The following is a 17,962-nucleotide window of genomic DNA, read 5'->3' on the forward strand; positions in this document are numbered from 1 at the left end:
ATGGATTTCACTGAGACTGTTTGAGCTGGGCATAAGGGCATCAGGCCTTCATATTTAAATTTAAAACATTAATAACAGTTCACCATCTTAAGCATTAGGGGGAATCAAAAAGCTTTCACGAACAAACAAGAAACAAGTCACTGCAGGAATGGGTATTTCAGAAATGTGGACAGATAAGTTAGAAACAAGAGCAGAAGTCAGCTTGTGGACTTCTGTAACAGTGTGAAGCAGCAATTACATTTAAATAATAGTTTTACATCCTCAGCATTTAATTACTTTATACAGCATTAAAATATTACCGCAGTTGGAGGGGAAAAAATTTGAGCAAAGTTGTAGGTGATCTAAAACAAATATTTTTAACAACAAAACCAATCACTGCCTTTCCCTTATTCTTCTACTACAGTAATGACTGAGGAGAGTGGCTCAGAGCAACAAAAGGCATTTTGCATGGTATGTTGCACTAACTTTTGCAATTAGCAGACCCAGCAGCCTAGTTCAAGATTGCTGTGTCCTCCACATCACTTACAGAAAAGTGCACAACAACTTCATGTGATAAAAGTACTTAAAAAACATTTAAGTGGTTTCAGGGCAGACAAGTTTTGCAAGATCCATAAAAAGAAAGCAAGAAAACTAACCAGCAGTGGGGGAGGGGAATGGAACATAAAAATGGTATTAAAACTTGCTCCCCTCCCCCTCACTTCTATAATATTATCCCACATAATTCACAAGTTCAAGTCTGACACCCAAATTCACAGGTGTCAACACAATCACTTGCTTAGTAAGGTACTACTGAACATGCATAAAAGGTGACCACACGAGGCACTTCAGGGAAAAAAATACCCCAATATTTGGATCCTGTTACTTCAGTTCTGGGGGAATGCCTGTTCACCAGACCGCCCTATGGGATGACAAGGTCAAATGGTTATAAACTTCTCCAGGACCATTTCAGGCTGGACATAAGGAAGAACTTCTTTACAGTTCAAGCCCCCCAAGATCTGGAACAGACTGCCGCCAGAGGTGGTGCAAGCACCTACTCTGGATTCCTTTAAGAGTCAACTGGATGTGTATCTTGCTGGGATCCTATGAACCCAGCTGACTTCCTGCCCCTGGGGCAGGAGGTTGGACTTGATGATCTTCTGAGGCCCCTTCCAGCCCTAATGTCTATGAAATCTATGAAGTCCTGTCAGGAGTAGTGTAAGAAGTCCATCCACATAACTCAGGAAACCGGCAGCTCATGTAACAAAAGCTCACAAAAGCTTATGCACTCTATAAATCAGCTAAATAAGATATAAAAGGTGCATATCTACCCTGCCTGCTGCTTGACTTCAAACTAACACAGCTAACTAGCTTTCTTTTCCCACCAGGTAACATCCCTGGACTTCGCTGGGATAGCCCAAAAGATTTTGCCCAGAGCTTAGGCAGTGACCAAAGTTAGATACTTAGGAGATCTAACATGAAAAGGCTGGCATGAAACATCTTGACCCAGATCCTATACCACCTATTAGGTATCAAGATGCATATATGTGCATGCATGTTCAATCTTTTCCTTTTTCCCCCTCCTCCCGATTTCTCTGAAAAAAATATTAATGACATTTGGATGGGTTCTCCTCACTATTTAAGACTCAACCATAAGGCTACAATGAAGGTATGTGTTAAGGGACTCAGGAAGGGGGGAACTGGATCATACTTAGATATCAAAGTACCGCTCAGATGAGTAATAGATGGAAGAGAAGAACCTTGGTGTCTGTTAAATAATGTTATTCAGTAGCTATGGCAAGGTTCAATGGCAGCTGGCCAGGATGGCTACAACATACTCCCATCTTTCAGTTAACCTTAATCTCAAAGAATAGCTTCAGAAAGACACTGGGGAAAAGATCTTGCCAAAACCAGTAAAAGATGTTTAGTCCCTGCCAATAAAATCAAATAAGTTTGAAGAGAACATCTACTCTTGTAGACAGTACCCCACAGCCACTACTGAGACATCTCAAATTTATTCTTATTCCCCTAAAGAGAGCACAGAACCAAACACAGGAGCACAGCAAATTCTTAATCTTGAAATGAAATACATAAACAAAAGTGTATCACTGAAGGACAACTAAAATATTCTCAGATCAAGGCTACATTTTTATACTGTGAAAGAACAAGGAACCAAAGATTAAACCGTCACGTAACTGAAGTAGTGTGGCAACTTTTGATGACCTTGTAAGGGATATTTAATTATAAACACTAAAGAGAAAATGAATTATTTTGAATGATACATGAAGTTTAACTCAGGGTAATGAAGTGAAATTAAGAAAGATGCTTTCTCTAGCATGTCTCCAAAACATTCCTGCCCTGTGAGCATCCCAGAGGGGGCAAAAACTCAGGGGAGAGGCCTACTGCTCACATCCAGGATACAGAACCACACTAGGGACACATGACAGTGGCAAAGCCCAAGTGATGGCTGAGTTAATCCACATAGTTCCCTAATGCTGCTCACCCCACCAAAGGAGGTAGGTCCAGATCTAGCCCAGGGAGCTAAACCAGTTTGAAACTCCTGGCTAATGACATTTAAAATCAGATAAGAGAAAGGAATGGGGCATACCATGAAATGGACTCTTGGAAATTCAGCTTTGGGCTCAGCAAGAGGGACAGGAAGGACTACCATGTTATTTCCATCTCTGTTTTACATGATGACAAGGCAATAATAGGGACAGACACAATGATCTGTGTTGTCAATTGTCTTGTTTGGAACTCATGAACATAACATGAAGTTATACTTCTTGCTCACAGGCATATTAAATATATTCAGTTCTGGGTATGGGGAGAGGGAACAATTGTTTAAAAGTTACAATTTTTATGGTGCTGCAGGGGACAATTTTTTTTTTTTTAAAATCAATAGAAGGAACTTTTTAGAGTCCAATGGATTCTTGCTTTTTTATTTTTTATACAGCATTTAGAGCAATAGTAAGTAATGAAGCTTTTGGTTACATTTTCACTCTTAAGAAAATAGATAGGTGAGTGTACAAAGCCTCAGGGATAGCACTGGAGCGGGTAGCTGGTGCACAAGAAGAAGAATAAATAAATGCTAATTGTACCACCTTACATATGCCTGGTGCCCACTAGGTGAAAGCAAATGCAAATGGCCCACTATCCTGATGTAATCACAGCTGCTAAACACTGTCCTCTCCACTTTTATGGACTGAAGCAGGAGAGGGGGAAAGGCTGGGAGGCCAAGTCACCCAAGTTGGGGAGAAAGACCCTAGCCAGCCTATAGGCCTCTGCTGGAGATGCCAGGGACAGAGAGAGGGTAAAAGGGTGTTTATTTTGTTTTTGTTTTAATTGAACAGCACATTTTCCTTGTAGGGAAGGGGACAACAAATGAGTTTTGAAGACAGCCACATTTCCTCTTTTGATGGAAAGGGTGAGTGAGTGAGGGAGTGAGGGGTGGGGGTCAGCTTGAAGGGATAATGAAGGGTTGGTTAACACCCAGCATGTGAAGCAGGGGAGTGGGTGTGGGTAGGCACAGGCATGTTAGGGAATACAGGCAGGGAGAAAGTATTTTTATTACGCATGTATTGAGAAGCAATGGGGCGATTTGGCACTCTTTTTGGTTAAGGCAGAGAAGAAGGAACAGATGGGATGGAGTAGTTTGCTTCCGAGTTTGTTTTCATTTCCCCTCTAGAACAGTGTATAAATCAAATAAATAAAGTACTCTCAAAGTGTGCATATAATCTTCTATGATAATATGGCAAATCCAGACAGTTCTGAAATCCAGCATCACTACTGGACAACCTTGATTTATCAGAGGCTAATTTTAAATAGGAGTAGTTGAGACGTGCTCTTGCTGCAAACATATGTGCAGAAAGAAAGAAAACTGGCCAAGAAACTATGAGGTTCACTGTATAGGTTTTACAGGTATTATTATTTAGACAGAAGACAAGTGTCTGTGATATGTTAAATACAGCAGGCCTCTGGGGTACAAAAGCTGCTTTAATTTTTGGGGGGGGGGGGGGGGGGGGGGGGGGGCGCAGTGAGAGAGAGGCTGTAACCTTCCAACCCTGAGCATCCTTAAAGGGAAAGATCATTCCAGTTTAGTCAGTTGAATTGAGTAGACCATTTCAGGGTTTGTTTGGTTGGTTTTTTTAATACATCTCGTTTCTTAAATTATATTCACTTTTAATTTTCTATGTGCTAGGTCAGTGTTATAATATTAAGGCTGTAACAAAATGTACAAGAAAGAAGGAAGGAAATAAGGAAGGGAAGTAATTTTCTATTCAATATGCATACTTTGAAAAGTATGATTTTACAAAATCTAGCTTTGAAGCCAAATTTCACTTAACAATGTCCCTTTGTAGAGATTCTGCAAATCAGGTTTCTTTCCAGTAATACCCTACTTTATTATTTCAGTGGTTTCAAGCAATCTTATTGGACATCACTTAATTAATATCTAGGAGGCGCATTATAAGTGCATTAAAATAAGCATGCATGTGCAGGTCTTGATTACATTGTCTTATTTTGTTTGGACTTCACGACATGACAGAGACATGCCGACTCCTTTTTTTCCTTTCATCCATACAGACACAAACTAAGAGAGCTGTCAGAATGCTCAATTCCATGGACATGGAAGAAGAAACAGTATTATTCTAACAGCACCTCCATACTTAACATCATTATCACACACTAGCTGTCATCATACAAACTGTCAGTTTACATTCCAGAAGAAATTGAGAATGTGCCAGCACTACTTAGAGTAGGCATGCACGCTTATTTGAAGGTTCATCTTCAACAGGTCTGTGAACTTCAGGTTCTTACTAAATAGACTTCCTATTAAATTGGGGTAATAGGCTTGATCTCTAGATAATGGAATGTTGTTCATTCTTTATGACTTAGAACTACAATTAGGTAGAAAAAAAGTTACCAAAAAGTTTTCACTCTGACAAAATTAAAAATTTTGTACATTTGCCCATTTTTACACTTCTTAGAAATTCATCAAGATTACAACAATTTTACAACTATTAGGGATGCAGGAGCAGGGAAGCAGTTTTTCTCCTCCAAAAATACCACAAACACACCCCCAACCAACAAAATGTAAGCAATGCAATATATTCAAGTATACTTTGGGAAAAAATTACACAATTCTTCTAAAAAATCCTATACCAGTATTGCCTACCTCTGCTTCCAAATAAATACAATGAGCAGAGGCATCACATTACAGTAGAATTATGTATCAAAATAAAAGTACTACCTCCAATACTGAAAAGTCAAAATGGTTTTGAAAGCCTAAAGACAAGCATTTTAACTCAATCCCCAGAGCAGCAAACTATCATGACAGTGAAAGCCATACATTTCCTGAGTACAATTTTTGGGTACACAATGGCCACATCACAATCCTCTAAAAATCTTTAAAAAAAAAAAAATAATAAATAAGAAAGAGCCTTAAAGAATTAAATATGAATGCTCTACACAAAGAAACATACAGTGACTGAAACAGGCAATATCAATTCATCAGTATTTAATCCTAATTCTTAGTTGAATCCAACTAGGAGTTTCACTTAAAAGCTGATAGCAGAAATTGGTAATTCCTTGAGTATTTCAATTTAAGTTACCATTAAATATGGATTAATGGTGAATAAACAAAACTTGCTTTTTCAAGCCCCATGCTAGCCAAACTAAGAGAATGCAGCCTCTGACTCCTGCAGTGCAAGTGACCTGAGGGTACCACCACACATAGGCAGCTGAATGGAATTTCTTAATAAAGTGGCCCTGCCTGCACACTATGCTATTCTGACCCAAAGGTTAGGAAAACATAAAATGAACCAGCCACTAAGTACTATGAGGTGAGGATATTTTTTATTTTCTTAGCTTTAATGTCTGAAACAATTTCATTTTGAAAACAAGCGTTCAAAACATATTGAACATGTAGTAAGAACACCTTCTCTTCTTTTTCTATTAATAAGGAAAATAATGCAGTCCCTGTAGTTTTAGCTTGGTACCGAGAAGTTTGAACTGCTTTCAGATAAATTGGGAGGTTTCTTCTATGTATAGTTTTGCCTTGTTTTTAAACCTATATGATCAAGTGATACCTAGGTCTGTTAAACCTAACAAACACTTGTATATGCATAAAATAAGTGATTATCAAAAAGGTATGCAAATTAACTTACAAAAAGAAAACCTGAATAGAAAAAAAATACTCATTCTACTGTTCTATACCTCAAGAGGACTGAGAGCTGTATGCATTTAGGGGAAAGAAAACAATGAGGGTTTCACTGTCAAATATGTTAAGTCATATTTCTGCCTTTGCCCCAACTTTCTCTGTTGTGCTGGCTCCTAACAGACCTTCATGGGGAGTGTTAGCTTGACTGCACTGGGTACCAGTATGTACCACCCATCCTGTGCGCCTTTCCCACCCTCTAAAACAAATGATTCTCAACCTGTACGCAAATGATCCAGCCACAACACCCTGGATGCTTTAACATCCTTTCAAGAGTGCCACACAACATTGTTACTTGTGCTAGTATGATTCACAAGACAAACCCAGAGATTTCAAATAGAAATCCTTAGTAATAAAACACATTCTGACCTGATGTGGTCTTCTTGAGTTCTGTGCAACAGGAGCATTGCTCTATTATTTTTCTGTAGTCAAAAAAATATTCTGTAGCTAAAAAAAAAAATTAAGTGCTGTCATTTTCCAAGAGGATCTTCAGTCTAAAGGGCTAAATACAGACATTCAAAAGCCCAGGCTTGAATTGATTCAATCTTTGCAGGTTAGTCTAACCTGCATAGATTGAATGGAGAAGCAAGTGAAGAGACATTCACTTTTGATTCTGGAAATGCAGCACATGCCTGCAGTGGCTCAGGCTAGAAGCTGGGGGGTGCTAGAGTGACCCCTCATTTCAGCAGTGGCCAGAAGGCTGGAGGGAAGCTGAGCTGGGGAGGGGAGAGGAGGGGAAGCCAGGCCCTGGCAGGCCACTGAGTATGACTGGGGAGGGATTTAAACCCATACCCTGGCCTGCAAAGTCCCCAGCGGGGGCCTGCCTGGAGGGGGAAGGGGGAAGCAACCCCTGCCAGACTTGTCCCCATCAGAGGAGCATGGCCAGATGCCAGCCCTCGGAGGCAGCACAAGGTGAAAGAGGGGCGAGGAGGATTAAATCCCCCTCCCTCCCCTCTCCCACTGGCACAGGACCCCAGCCGGGGTCTGCCTGGCTTTCCCCCCTGCTCAGCACTTGAGTGGCGGGGAAAAGCCAGGTAGCTGGGGTCCTGTGCTGGTGGGAGAGGGGAGGGAGCGGGGATTCCCCACCTCACCCTGGTAGCCCCTGGAGCAAGGAGTGGGGTGGACCCAGGCTAGGGTCTCGTGGGCCATGGAGGGGGTTTGAACACCCCTTCCTCCCCTCTTCATGAACCTGCTGGCCCATGCCCCCACCTCCTCCATTCTAGTGGGGAAAAAAGTCTGGCAGGGGCTCCTCCGCCCCCTCCAGGCAGACCAGACTGCGTTCCTAGCCAGGTTTTCCACCCCCACCCCCTTGTCAGCCAGCCCTCACTGCTCCAGCTACAGAGCAGAGGGGATGGGCCAAGCCTGCTCTGCTCAAGCAGACAGCAAAGCACAGCCCAGGGCTGCAAAGCATCCTGGGATGCTGGGGGACTGTGAGTTAATCTGAATCAGGAAGGGGTCTGGGATAGAAGTTCCATACACCAGTTTAACCTAAATCAGGTTGATCTGGCCTTAAGTATCTGGGGACTGATCTGAACCCCAGTGACGTCAGTTTTTGGCTTTCTGAGATTGAATGGCAAATTTGTAGCCTAGATGCCCAGATCAGCAAAAATGCATCATTTAAATTACTCTTATTTGCCATATTTACTGATCATAACAGTAAGGGAAATTAAAAAATGAAAGCAAATTGGAACCACTGAAACAAAGAGCTCATGGTTAAGAATGAAAAATTGTATTGAAATTAAACTGTATCTTAAAATCACAATTTTCAAACTTCAGTGCTTAAGTTATGCACTTAAATCCACCTCAACATAAGCAGGATGTTAGTAAATGTTTATTCAGGTGTCTAGTTTGGAACACCCACCTTTTTAAAATGGTCTCAGATATCAATCAAAATTCCCCAGGACATGATTTAGGATCAAAGGCACTCATAAGATCAGAGGATTCCAAGTTAAGTAAGAAACAACTAGACTGCAGTGTGCAGTTATACCATGTATGAGAATACAAGTGTCTCGAATGCATTTTGAATATCAAGGCCATAGGTCAAGTGCCTTTCTCCACTTATAAAGTTCAGTCATTTTTAAATAATTTAACTTCGTTGAAGTGTTATTGATTTTTGGGGATTTTACTGGAAAGGAAGCCTGAAAGGTCATGTAATTACAGCCCAGCATCGGAAGTTAGGGGACCTGGATTTCATTCCTAGCTATACAGCAAACTTCCTTTGTGACCCTGAGTGCATCAGAGAATGTCTATGGGCTTATCTAGATTGTGAAAGTAAGCAGCATTTCAAACATGTCAGCTACTGGACAGATCACAGCCTAGGAAATGTGATTTTAAACATCACCATCTTAAAACAGTTCCGCTGATACAATCTGCATTACAAGTAGTGAAAGACTGTGCTAAAAATATATATATATATTGCACAGATAGGCTCTCAAAAAATTAAAGAAAAGCCAGGATCAAGGTTACCTGTGCAACTTTAACTTGGCCACCTTGTGCCTGTGCTTCATGATACCTGATCACATATTTCCTCTACTGGACCAATCTCATTCAGTGCATGAGACAGGTACTGCTCATTGAGCAAACAACTATTCAATATTCTGTTTCAACTTCATTGCTCAACATATCCTGTGACTTCTTTACTAACTACTATTCAGTTCCTGCTCAGACTATAGAAATTTTGATTTCCTTATGGGGGTTTTTTATGGTGTTTATCACTATAGTATTTTCGTTCATAACACCCCTCTTAGGAGAGCAGGTATTGCTCCTATTTTACAGAGGTGAAATTGAGGCACATTCATTAAACTTTGGGTACGCAATTTGAGATGTCAATGGTTTCAGTTTTCACTGTATTTCTCATCAGATAAGATTTTACATGTTGAAACCACAGCTCCCATTGACCTCATCCACACCTGAGAATATTCAGTACTTCTTCCAAAGAAACCTCAAAAAAATGTAAAACAGGCTCTTTGCAATTATTATGAAAAGTTTGGTCTTAGTGACTTGAGTAGTATCACAACATGGGTGGTGACAGAAGCAGAGAAAATTCCAGCTTCCTTGGCAATGAAACGTTCCTTTCAGTTTTGCATTTCTCTACTTCCCCTGCCTCTTTTATTATATGCCTTCCAACTCCTGTAATAAATGAGTCAGATGACTTAAACAACACAGCCTCCTTCTCTATGCAGCCCAAATATATGCGCTGAATGAGAAACGCACTTATGAACACAGATAGGCACGCATAAAAAATGTTCACATGCTTCTGAACTTTGCAAGGAGGGCAGACCTTGAAAATCATAAAATTTTTTTTAAAAAAATCACCAAGCTAAGAGCTTAGAAGATTAGACTTCAAAAGAGACAAAAATAATCTGAATCATCACTTTTACAAGTTTTACTGCTGACTAGTATGTCCTTCAAAAGCTCCCTTCACTGTTCAAAGCTTGACCTGCTTTATATAAAGTTTTTTTTTGATTCTATAAAAGTAGATTCAACTTTACTGTGGAGACAGGACCAGCATAAGTTTGTATATTTAAAAACAAACAAACAAACAAACAAAACCCCAATAAATTTATAAATGAGGTCACACAATCAGGAAAATAAATAAATAAATAAAACCCCTCTTCCTTCCCCCAAAACAACACAAAAACAAAACAAAACCTTCAAAATACTAAACTTCGCCTGGCTCAGCATGAGAACTACGCTCTATCAATCCTGAGCAGTATTACGGTATTTCCACAATGTAGCCTGCTATTGATAACAAGAATGATCCTGCATAAGTCAGAAGTCAATCAGTGTTACTGCTTCAGTGAATCTATCAGCTTGCCCTGTAAACATGGCTTTCAAATAAATAGATGCTATCAATCAACATTCACATTCCCAAGCTATTTCCAGTGGGGAACAGATATTTTAGGCCCTGGAGCTATATATATTTTAAAAAATCCCCAGACAGATGTTACACAGAGGATGGTTTCAAACTCCTTAAGCAGTTATTCTCAGAGAAAATCTGACTACCATCAAGAGCACTATTGGCATGGATAAGCAATATACTTTAAGACAGAATGTAACCTAGTCGTAAGTTTAGATTTAAAAAATATATACGTTGCTTTAAATGACACAATCAGAACATGAACACCCTGTTTTTGGACATGTACATAAAACCTATAAAAACATTTTGGCAACAAAAATCTTCAAATCTATGGCACTTTTAAAGACACAATTCATCAGATTTAAAAATATTGTGCAAAACATTTTAGCAGTATTACAGACATTTGCATTTTGTTACCCTGTTCTGCCTGTCTCCATATACAAGCATCAAACTTCCATCTTTTTTGTCCACCCAATTGTGCAGGATGACATGTACCAATAGCATCTTTTAGCTTTACCTCTCTGCTTAGCAAAAGGGAGAAAGAAATTACTCTTGAGAAAAAAAGTAGTATGCTGGAAAAAAAATAATTTACTTCTTCCTCCGCTACTGTCTTAGGGAAAACAAAGTTATAATGCTCATAGAAAGAGCATTTACATTTAACAACAGCCCACCCTCACTCTTCACACTACAAACTGGGTCACATTTGAACAAAAATACAAATAGTAGTCTGCTTTTAAAAGCCAGACAGTTAATATTACATTGCCAGACACCAGCATCAGAGGATAAATAATGTACAACATCAGCATACAATTTCTTGAGACGCACACAATTTCCTTTGTGTTCAATCTTGTATATCTTGTGTACTCAGAATTTCCACCTTGTGTTAGTGGAAGTTTAAGGACCACCAGAAATGCATATTTGAGCCCTTTATTTTGGGGTACATCCACACAGTAATTTGCCCTAGTACTTGCCCACAATGAGAGCAACTTAATGGAAGTTCTAAACAATAAACCAGAGATGCACACACATGTTTTCATACAAGCTGGGCAAGAAGAGGGGGAAACAAGTGGTTTTTACAGTTCAAAGTACCTGAAAACAAGATTTTCATGGGGAGCATGCATTTCTCAATATGGCTTCTCTTAAATGTTTGTTTACTTTTATCACAGTTACTGCACTTACCAATATTCTGTTATCCACTTTGTCACCCTTGGTTTCTAGCTTTACTTTCTTCTTCACTGATATTTTAATCTTCCTCCCAATAACATCTTTGATGCTTTCTGAAATATTGGAGAGAATAGAGGCATAAGACATTACAGTCATGTTTTCAGGGCAGGTTCCTCAACCACATTTTTCAGACATTCTTCTGCCCTGATCCTCCCAGTCATACTCATTATATTGTATAGAGCTCGCTCTCACGTGCACACACCCCCCCCCCCCCAATCAGACCCTAATACAAATAAAATTATGGTTCATTTTATGAGAAATTTGTCATCTAGTTCAGTAACAAGTATTTTGTCCCATATAAAGACTACAGCTTTATTCTGCAAAAAAACCCCAAAAAACAAGAAAAAAAAAAAACCCCCAACCCTAAAATTATTACATATGTGTAACATATTTGTTTCCATTATATTCAGGCATTAAAAATATTCCCAAAGACACACCTCAATATTTCCTAACTCTATGAAAATCAAATAGCTCCTTTGTTCATCACTTTCAAACATTAGAAGTAAAATTCTACTCTCATTTACACCTGAAAAGCATGATAGAGTCAATGGATTTGAGGTAACAATGCAGGATTCAGCCCTCTGTTATTAGCATTATTAGGTGAGACATCTCATATAAAGGCATACAGAGTTATACCATTTCATCCCAATCCAGATGTTAACATCTGAAAGCTGTAGAACAATGTCTGTGAAGCACATTAATGGTTTCAGTCCAAGTATTAATGATAATGTATCTGTTTCAACATGAAAACTTGCATTCATTGACATGTTTTTTTCTTTTTTACAGTCTCCTCTAAGTACAGAATCACGCTAAAAACTAACAAACCTATTCTCTAGGGGTCATGACCCTGACCTGAAGGGACCCCACAAGCATGCAGCAGCATCAGGTAATTTACACTGATGCTCACCCTGACATAATAGAGATAAAACACAGGAATTCACCATCTACAGCAGTTCACCTGGCAAATTTTATACGTTCTACCTCTTCACTCTTCTAAAGAGATGTAGAGAGGAGGAGGGATATGTCTGAAGGGCTCTCTCAAGCTCATGACTGGTATGATTTAGAGGCAAATGATTTTTTCCCCTTCTACATTCTACTCCTGCCTGGACTAAGATTTAGAAGTATGATACTGAAAACCAACCCAAAATCTCTTCCCAAAGCTTTTGTCAATATAGCACATTTTAAAAGTATTGTTTCTTTTCAACATTAAACCTTTCATACACTAGTTAGAATGTGTTAGTTCTAACACCATGCCTTTTATACTGGTCTAGATAAGGTCAAAAGTCCCTCCTTCAGGGTGAAATAGTATCAAAATAAGGGCCTCATTATGTGTTACCCTTAGGCTGAGCTGAAATGTAGGCATTCACGCATTAAAGCAAGTAAACTTGTTCCAACTGCTCACCAAGTATTTTAAAGTTACATCACTTTGGGGAAGGAGTACCTCCGTATCACGTTACCCAGCTCATATTGTGGTAACATCAGTCAACTCCCACAAAGAAAAAGTGAGCAAGCTTCATCCTCCAATATCCCAGGATGCACCTACCCCAGCCTCCCCATTCCAGCTCTGGGGACAATCTACCCACCTTCCCAAGTTCTACTGTCCAGGGGCAGGTGGAGTCCTGCCAATGCCAGGAGGGCAGACAGAGCTTGCCTTTCTCCTTCATGGTGGTCCCATACTCCATCGTCCCCTAAGAGCATGCAGCCACAGCCACCAGAAGAGGGAGGAAGCATATTTACCCCAGCAGGGCTCAGGGGAAATGTGGCCAGGTATGTGGGAAAATTTCGGTTAACTGAGAATAACTGCAGTTAATTGAACTTTTGTGTGGCTTTCATTCAGCTCCAGGCTAACAGTACAGCCCTCTCCAGGGAAGATGGGCTGCCCAGCTCCTCATGCAGGGGGCTGGGATTGGGTCAGCAGAGTTTGGCAGAGCTGGCTGGGCTTGGCTCAGGGGCTCCCTGCAACACAGCCTTCTCCCGTCCCCCACCCACAGCAGGGATAGAGCCCAGGCATCCTGGCTGCTAGCTACACCCCCACTTGCCAACCCTCTAGCACAGGGGTGGGCAAAATACGGCCCTCCAGGCCACTCTATCCAGCCTGCGGGGCCCCTAAAAACCTTAGAATATTAATAGTCATCTGCCCCAGGTTTCCTGTCATGTGGCCCTTGATGGCTTGCCAAAATTCTGTAAATGGCCCTCCGCCTGAAATAATTGCCTACCCTGATCTAGCAGCAAGTCAGAGCAATGCAAGTCAGAGACTGTATTAACCCATAAAGTGCAGCTGCTCAGAGCACATTCAAACTTTAATACTGCCTAACATGCTGTAGTTTTAGCAAATGCAAATTGTAACAGGTAGCAACACGTTAAGTCACAAATAGGGCTGTTGGAATGACAGAAAAGTGTTCCCACAAAAATCAAAATATTTCTTCTAGAAAAATTCAAATTCCATCAGAAAAATCTAAACAAAAACTCTCAGAATGGCTCTGCATCAATTCAAATTATCAATTCATATGGCAGTTATCTTTTTTAAAACATGAAATGTAAAAATTATACAAAATTCCTTGCATTTCAGTCATTCGTAAGTGGATTTTTCAAGTCATTTTACAGATCAGGAAGCAAAGGCATAAGAAAAATTGAGGCTTAGTTTCCAAGCATTCACAAATTTTGAATGCCTTCATTTTGAGGGACCAGATGTTTCAACATTAGCTCAGCCCCTTTTGAAAATTGCAGCTTAAGTACCCTGCTGAGGGTCACACAGGAAGCAAGCATCAGAAAGACGATTCAAATTCAAGTGTCCCAATTCCCAATTTTACTGCTGTGTTTTTACCCATTAAGTTTTGTTGAGTGTCCTGTCCCACAGCACTCAGATGACTAAAAAAACCCAACCTTTTGCCTCCTTGTGGGAATTCATTATGAGAACATTCTCTCCATAAAAAGTTTGTAAACAAACTAATATACTACTAAAATGCAATAAATGCTATGGCCCTGATACTACAAGCTAACCTCAAAGAGGAGACCCAGCTCCAGAGAGATAAATTTAGCTCCCAGAAGGAGAATTGGTATGCATGCATTAGCTGGAAGGATTAAGACATAATTCTGAAAACTGGCCAAAATTAATACAAGCCTTCAGTGCAAGTTATACTTTATAGTGCTCAGCTTTGCTTCATGGTTCTCTTAGCATAAGAGATGCACCACACATTTAAACATAACTAGCTCTTTTAAATGAAAAGGGCATGCAAAAAAAACTGATGTTAAACTGCTTTCTGTCCAAACCCAACACCTTCATTTTCTCTCAGCTCTAAAAAGCACTTATTTTTGCAAGTAATTAGTTAATAACATAGTGCTAAAAACTTTGCATTTTGGGCATTCAAAGGGTTATTTTTAATTTACATGGGAAGACCTTTATGATAGCAGCAACTTTTAATCAAAATCTTTCTACAAATGTTAGATATACTGAATTAGTGAATCAGACTGAAATAATCCAACAGAAAAACTACAATGTGGAGGAACTGAAATAAGAAATCTCAAAACAATTTTACAACGTAACAAGTATAATTTCTTTCTGGCTAAAAAGTTGCTGCTTCTACCTGTCATTAATACAACACTAAAAATACTAGACCAAATGCTGAAATCTTCTCTCAGACACAATTCCAATTAAAACTAAGGAAAGTTTTGCCAAAATTAACAGAGGGCTAGATTCAAAATATTAGGGCTGTCACAAGTTATTGTGGCACCTCTAAATTACAGTTACCAGTATATCATATGAATAAATGCATGCATATGCATACTCCCAAACGGCATTAACGCTACTTCAGCAGCCACCGAGTTTAATCCTGATTTATGGAGTACAAAACATTATGTCTTTTTTATTCACATGCTACCTTCTATACTATACCCAAAGGGCTGAATTACAAACACCATATATACAAAAATAAAATTAAAAGCCTGTTTGAGAGCTTCAGAGGCAAAGAAGATTCAAAGTTAAGAATCAAGTAAAACATCTTCCATTATGCTTGCTACTATGCCAAGGTATTTCCAGGGTCTCCAAACATTACATGGCACTGCAGGTGGCATCACACGTTACAATATGCAAGTAGTTTGGTTGGAATGGTATTGTAGACATGATGGTCCAGGAAATATTCAAGAACAGCTTTTTGGTGGTATCTTTTACTGGACCAACAGTTCCCCAGGCCTGAAGAAGGGCACTTTATGCACAGCGTGACAATACGCCCCACTTTAGCCAAGACAGTTCCCAATTTTGGAGGTCAGCTGGTAAGAATTAAAATGAGCATCCCAGAAATGCAGGGGAAACACAGAGTGCAGTCTAGCAGGGAGATGGAGCAGCACAGCATGTAGGCACCACTGCCCGCCTGCCCAGTGCACCATATCACCCAGCCCCTATTATATCTGTGTGCAGGAGCACCACTGACTTGCAGGGGGCAGGCAGCGTCCTGGATGTCCCATATTTCCTTATGGTCTGCCTATTCGTGCCTGAAAACTGATCTAACATATCCCACAACTAGACAGTTTGGCCAATAAAAGGTATCACAATATGTGAGGGCACAGAGCAAGGTGGGCAAGTCTAGAGTCACACGATCACATGAAAGTATGGCTGGAAGGGACCTCACAAGGCCATCTAGTCTAGCCTCCTGCTCAGGGCAGGATGAACTCTGACTAAAACCATCCTGCCAAGTCTCTGTCTAATCTGCTCTTGAAAATTTTCAAGGATGGGGAGTCCACCACTTCTCTAGGTAGCCTGTTCCAATGTTTGACCACCCTTAGAGTCAGAAAGTGTCCCCTGATCTCCCGCCTAAATTTCCTCTGCTGCAGTTTGAGACCATTGCTTCTAGTCCTGTCCCTTAGGGCCACAGAGAAAAGCCTACCTCCAACCCTTCTGTAACTGTCCTTCAGGTATTTGAAGACTACTCTCAGATCCCCCCTCAGTCTTCTCTTCTCCACACTAAGGAACCTGAGCTTGTTTTCACTGTGAACAGTCTTACACTTGTGACTTTAAAAAAAGGGAAGAAATACTCCCCCCACCACCACCCCTCCTGTGCCCTCCCCACCAGACCTTTAATCCCTGGCTTTTCTGGAGACCACACTCTGCAGCAACATGCCACAAAGTGCTATGGCACCCTGGACACACCACGTGCCTGGCTGTCACAGAGGCCTTCCCAGAAGGGCACTTCAGAAGGCAGGGGGACATTCATCATGGGCACCTCCCCCCAGGCCGCTGCAGTGGCTGGCATGTTGCTTTTGCTGCCTTTTCCTGCTGGCTTAGGGCAGGGAAGCACTCCGTGCTGCTTTCCTATGTTCAGCAGCACTTCCAAGGCTGTAATCCCCTCCCCCCCACAGATCCATGGACACAGGCGCAGACACATACAGGCACAGGTGCACGCAGCACAGGCACAGACCCACACACACACACTCATCCACCCAGACAGAGACCCACACAGACACAGGACCCCAGACCCACAGACCCCCCTTCCCCTGCACCACACCAAACCCCTCTAGCAGCAGGGCCAGGACTGCTCTGCAGGGCTCCCCACTGCACTCCACACAGCACAGGCACAGACAACCCCATACCTGCACACACAGACCTACAGACCCACACATTGCATGACACACCCAGACACGACCCAGACCCACACACAACACACCCACAGACCCACAAACAGCACACAACACACCCACACACGACACCACACACGACAGGGCACACAGACCCACATCCGGACTCCCCCTCCCCCAGACACCACCCACACCCAGACCCGCACAGCCACCCACCTCCCCAGCACCCCATGCAGCCGCCGCAGGGGGCCGGGCCGCCCTCCCCGCTGGGCCCCAGGGGGGGGGGGGGGAGGGAGGGGTGCAATGCAGACAGGCGGGAGGGGAGGGGAGGGGAGGGGTGGGGGGCTGCCCTGCCAACTCCGCCGCCCCCCCCCCGCTCTTACCTAGCAACTCTCTGGGCACGTCCGAGCCGTCCTCGCTCATGGTGGCCCTGGGCGGCGGCGGCAGCAGCGGCGGGGGCGGCGGGCCGGGGCCACTGGGCGCTTCCCCTGCACGCAGGAGACACACGCAAAAAAATAAATGAATCAGTGAGTGAGTGAGTGAGTGCCGGGGCCGCGCGATACACCAGCCCAGCCCAGCCCAGCCCGCCCCGCCCCGCCGCGCGGCGCCCTCGGAGCCCTGCCGCCGCCACCCCTCACCTAGGAGCGCGCGGGGCTGCGGGGAGCCGGCCCGGGGACGGGAGGCGGCGGCGGTGTGGGCTGCATCGCCGTCAGGGCGCGCTCCGCTCGGGCGCCGCGAGAGAGGGAGGAGGGAAGGAGAAGCGGGCAAGGGGAGGATTAAGGGCACGGAGAGCTCCAGCCGCCCTCCCCGCTCCCGCCCGAGCGGCTGCAGAGGCGGCCGACGAGGCCATCTGCTGGTGAGAGGGGGAAGCCTTCGCCTCAGGCCGCAGGGACAGATGGGGGATGGGGAAGGTGAGGGCTGGCCTCGCACGGCCACATGCCCAGGCTCAGCCCCCCCCACCGGGAGGAGGAGAGGAGGGTGGGGAAGAAAGCTTCCTCAGAAGGGTTTCCTTTTCAAGAGGGGCTCTGTCCTGGCCCGAGAAAAAGAGACTGCAACCTGTGTGCCAGGGTGACCTTCACTGTCACCTGCTTTCCTACTCATTCACAGGGCCCGTGTGC

At 42.6% G+C, this 17,962-nt stretch overlaps 1 protein-coding gene across 2 annotated transcripts in view; it reads right to left on the reverse strand.

Moving 5' to 3' along the window:
* Window positions 1–17,606, reverse strand: part of CARMIL1 (capping protein regulator and myosin 1 linker 1) — a 303,334-nt gene extending 285,728 nt beyond the window's left edge. Inside the window, exons 1-3 of one of the 2 annotated variants that reach the window (XM_059724311.1) lie at window positions 17,483–17,606; window positions 17,228–17,332; window positions 11,232–11,329 (exon numbers count right to left, since the gene is read on the reverse strand). In XM_059724311.1, the coding sequence (XP_059580294.1) occupies window positions 11,232–11,329; window positions 17,228–17,267 (138 nt within the window). In that variant the 5' untranslated portion in view covers window positions 17,268–17,332; window positions 17,483–17,606. The remainder of the gene's footprint in view (window positions 1–11,231; window positions 11,330–17,227; window positions 17,333–17,482) is intronic. The other variant, XM_014606732.3, reaches the window with a different exon arrangement.
* Window positions 17,607–17,962: the final 356 nt, after the last annotated feature.

This window comes from Alligator mississippiensis, chromosome 3 (assembly GCF_030867095.1).
Source record: "Alligator mississippiensis isolate rAllMis1 chromosome 3, rAllMis1, whole genome shotgun sequence".
Taxonomy (NCBI): Eukaryota; Metazoa; Chordata; order Crocodylia; family Alligatoridae; genus Alligator; species Alligator mississippiensis.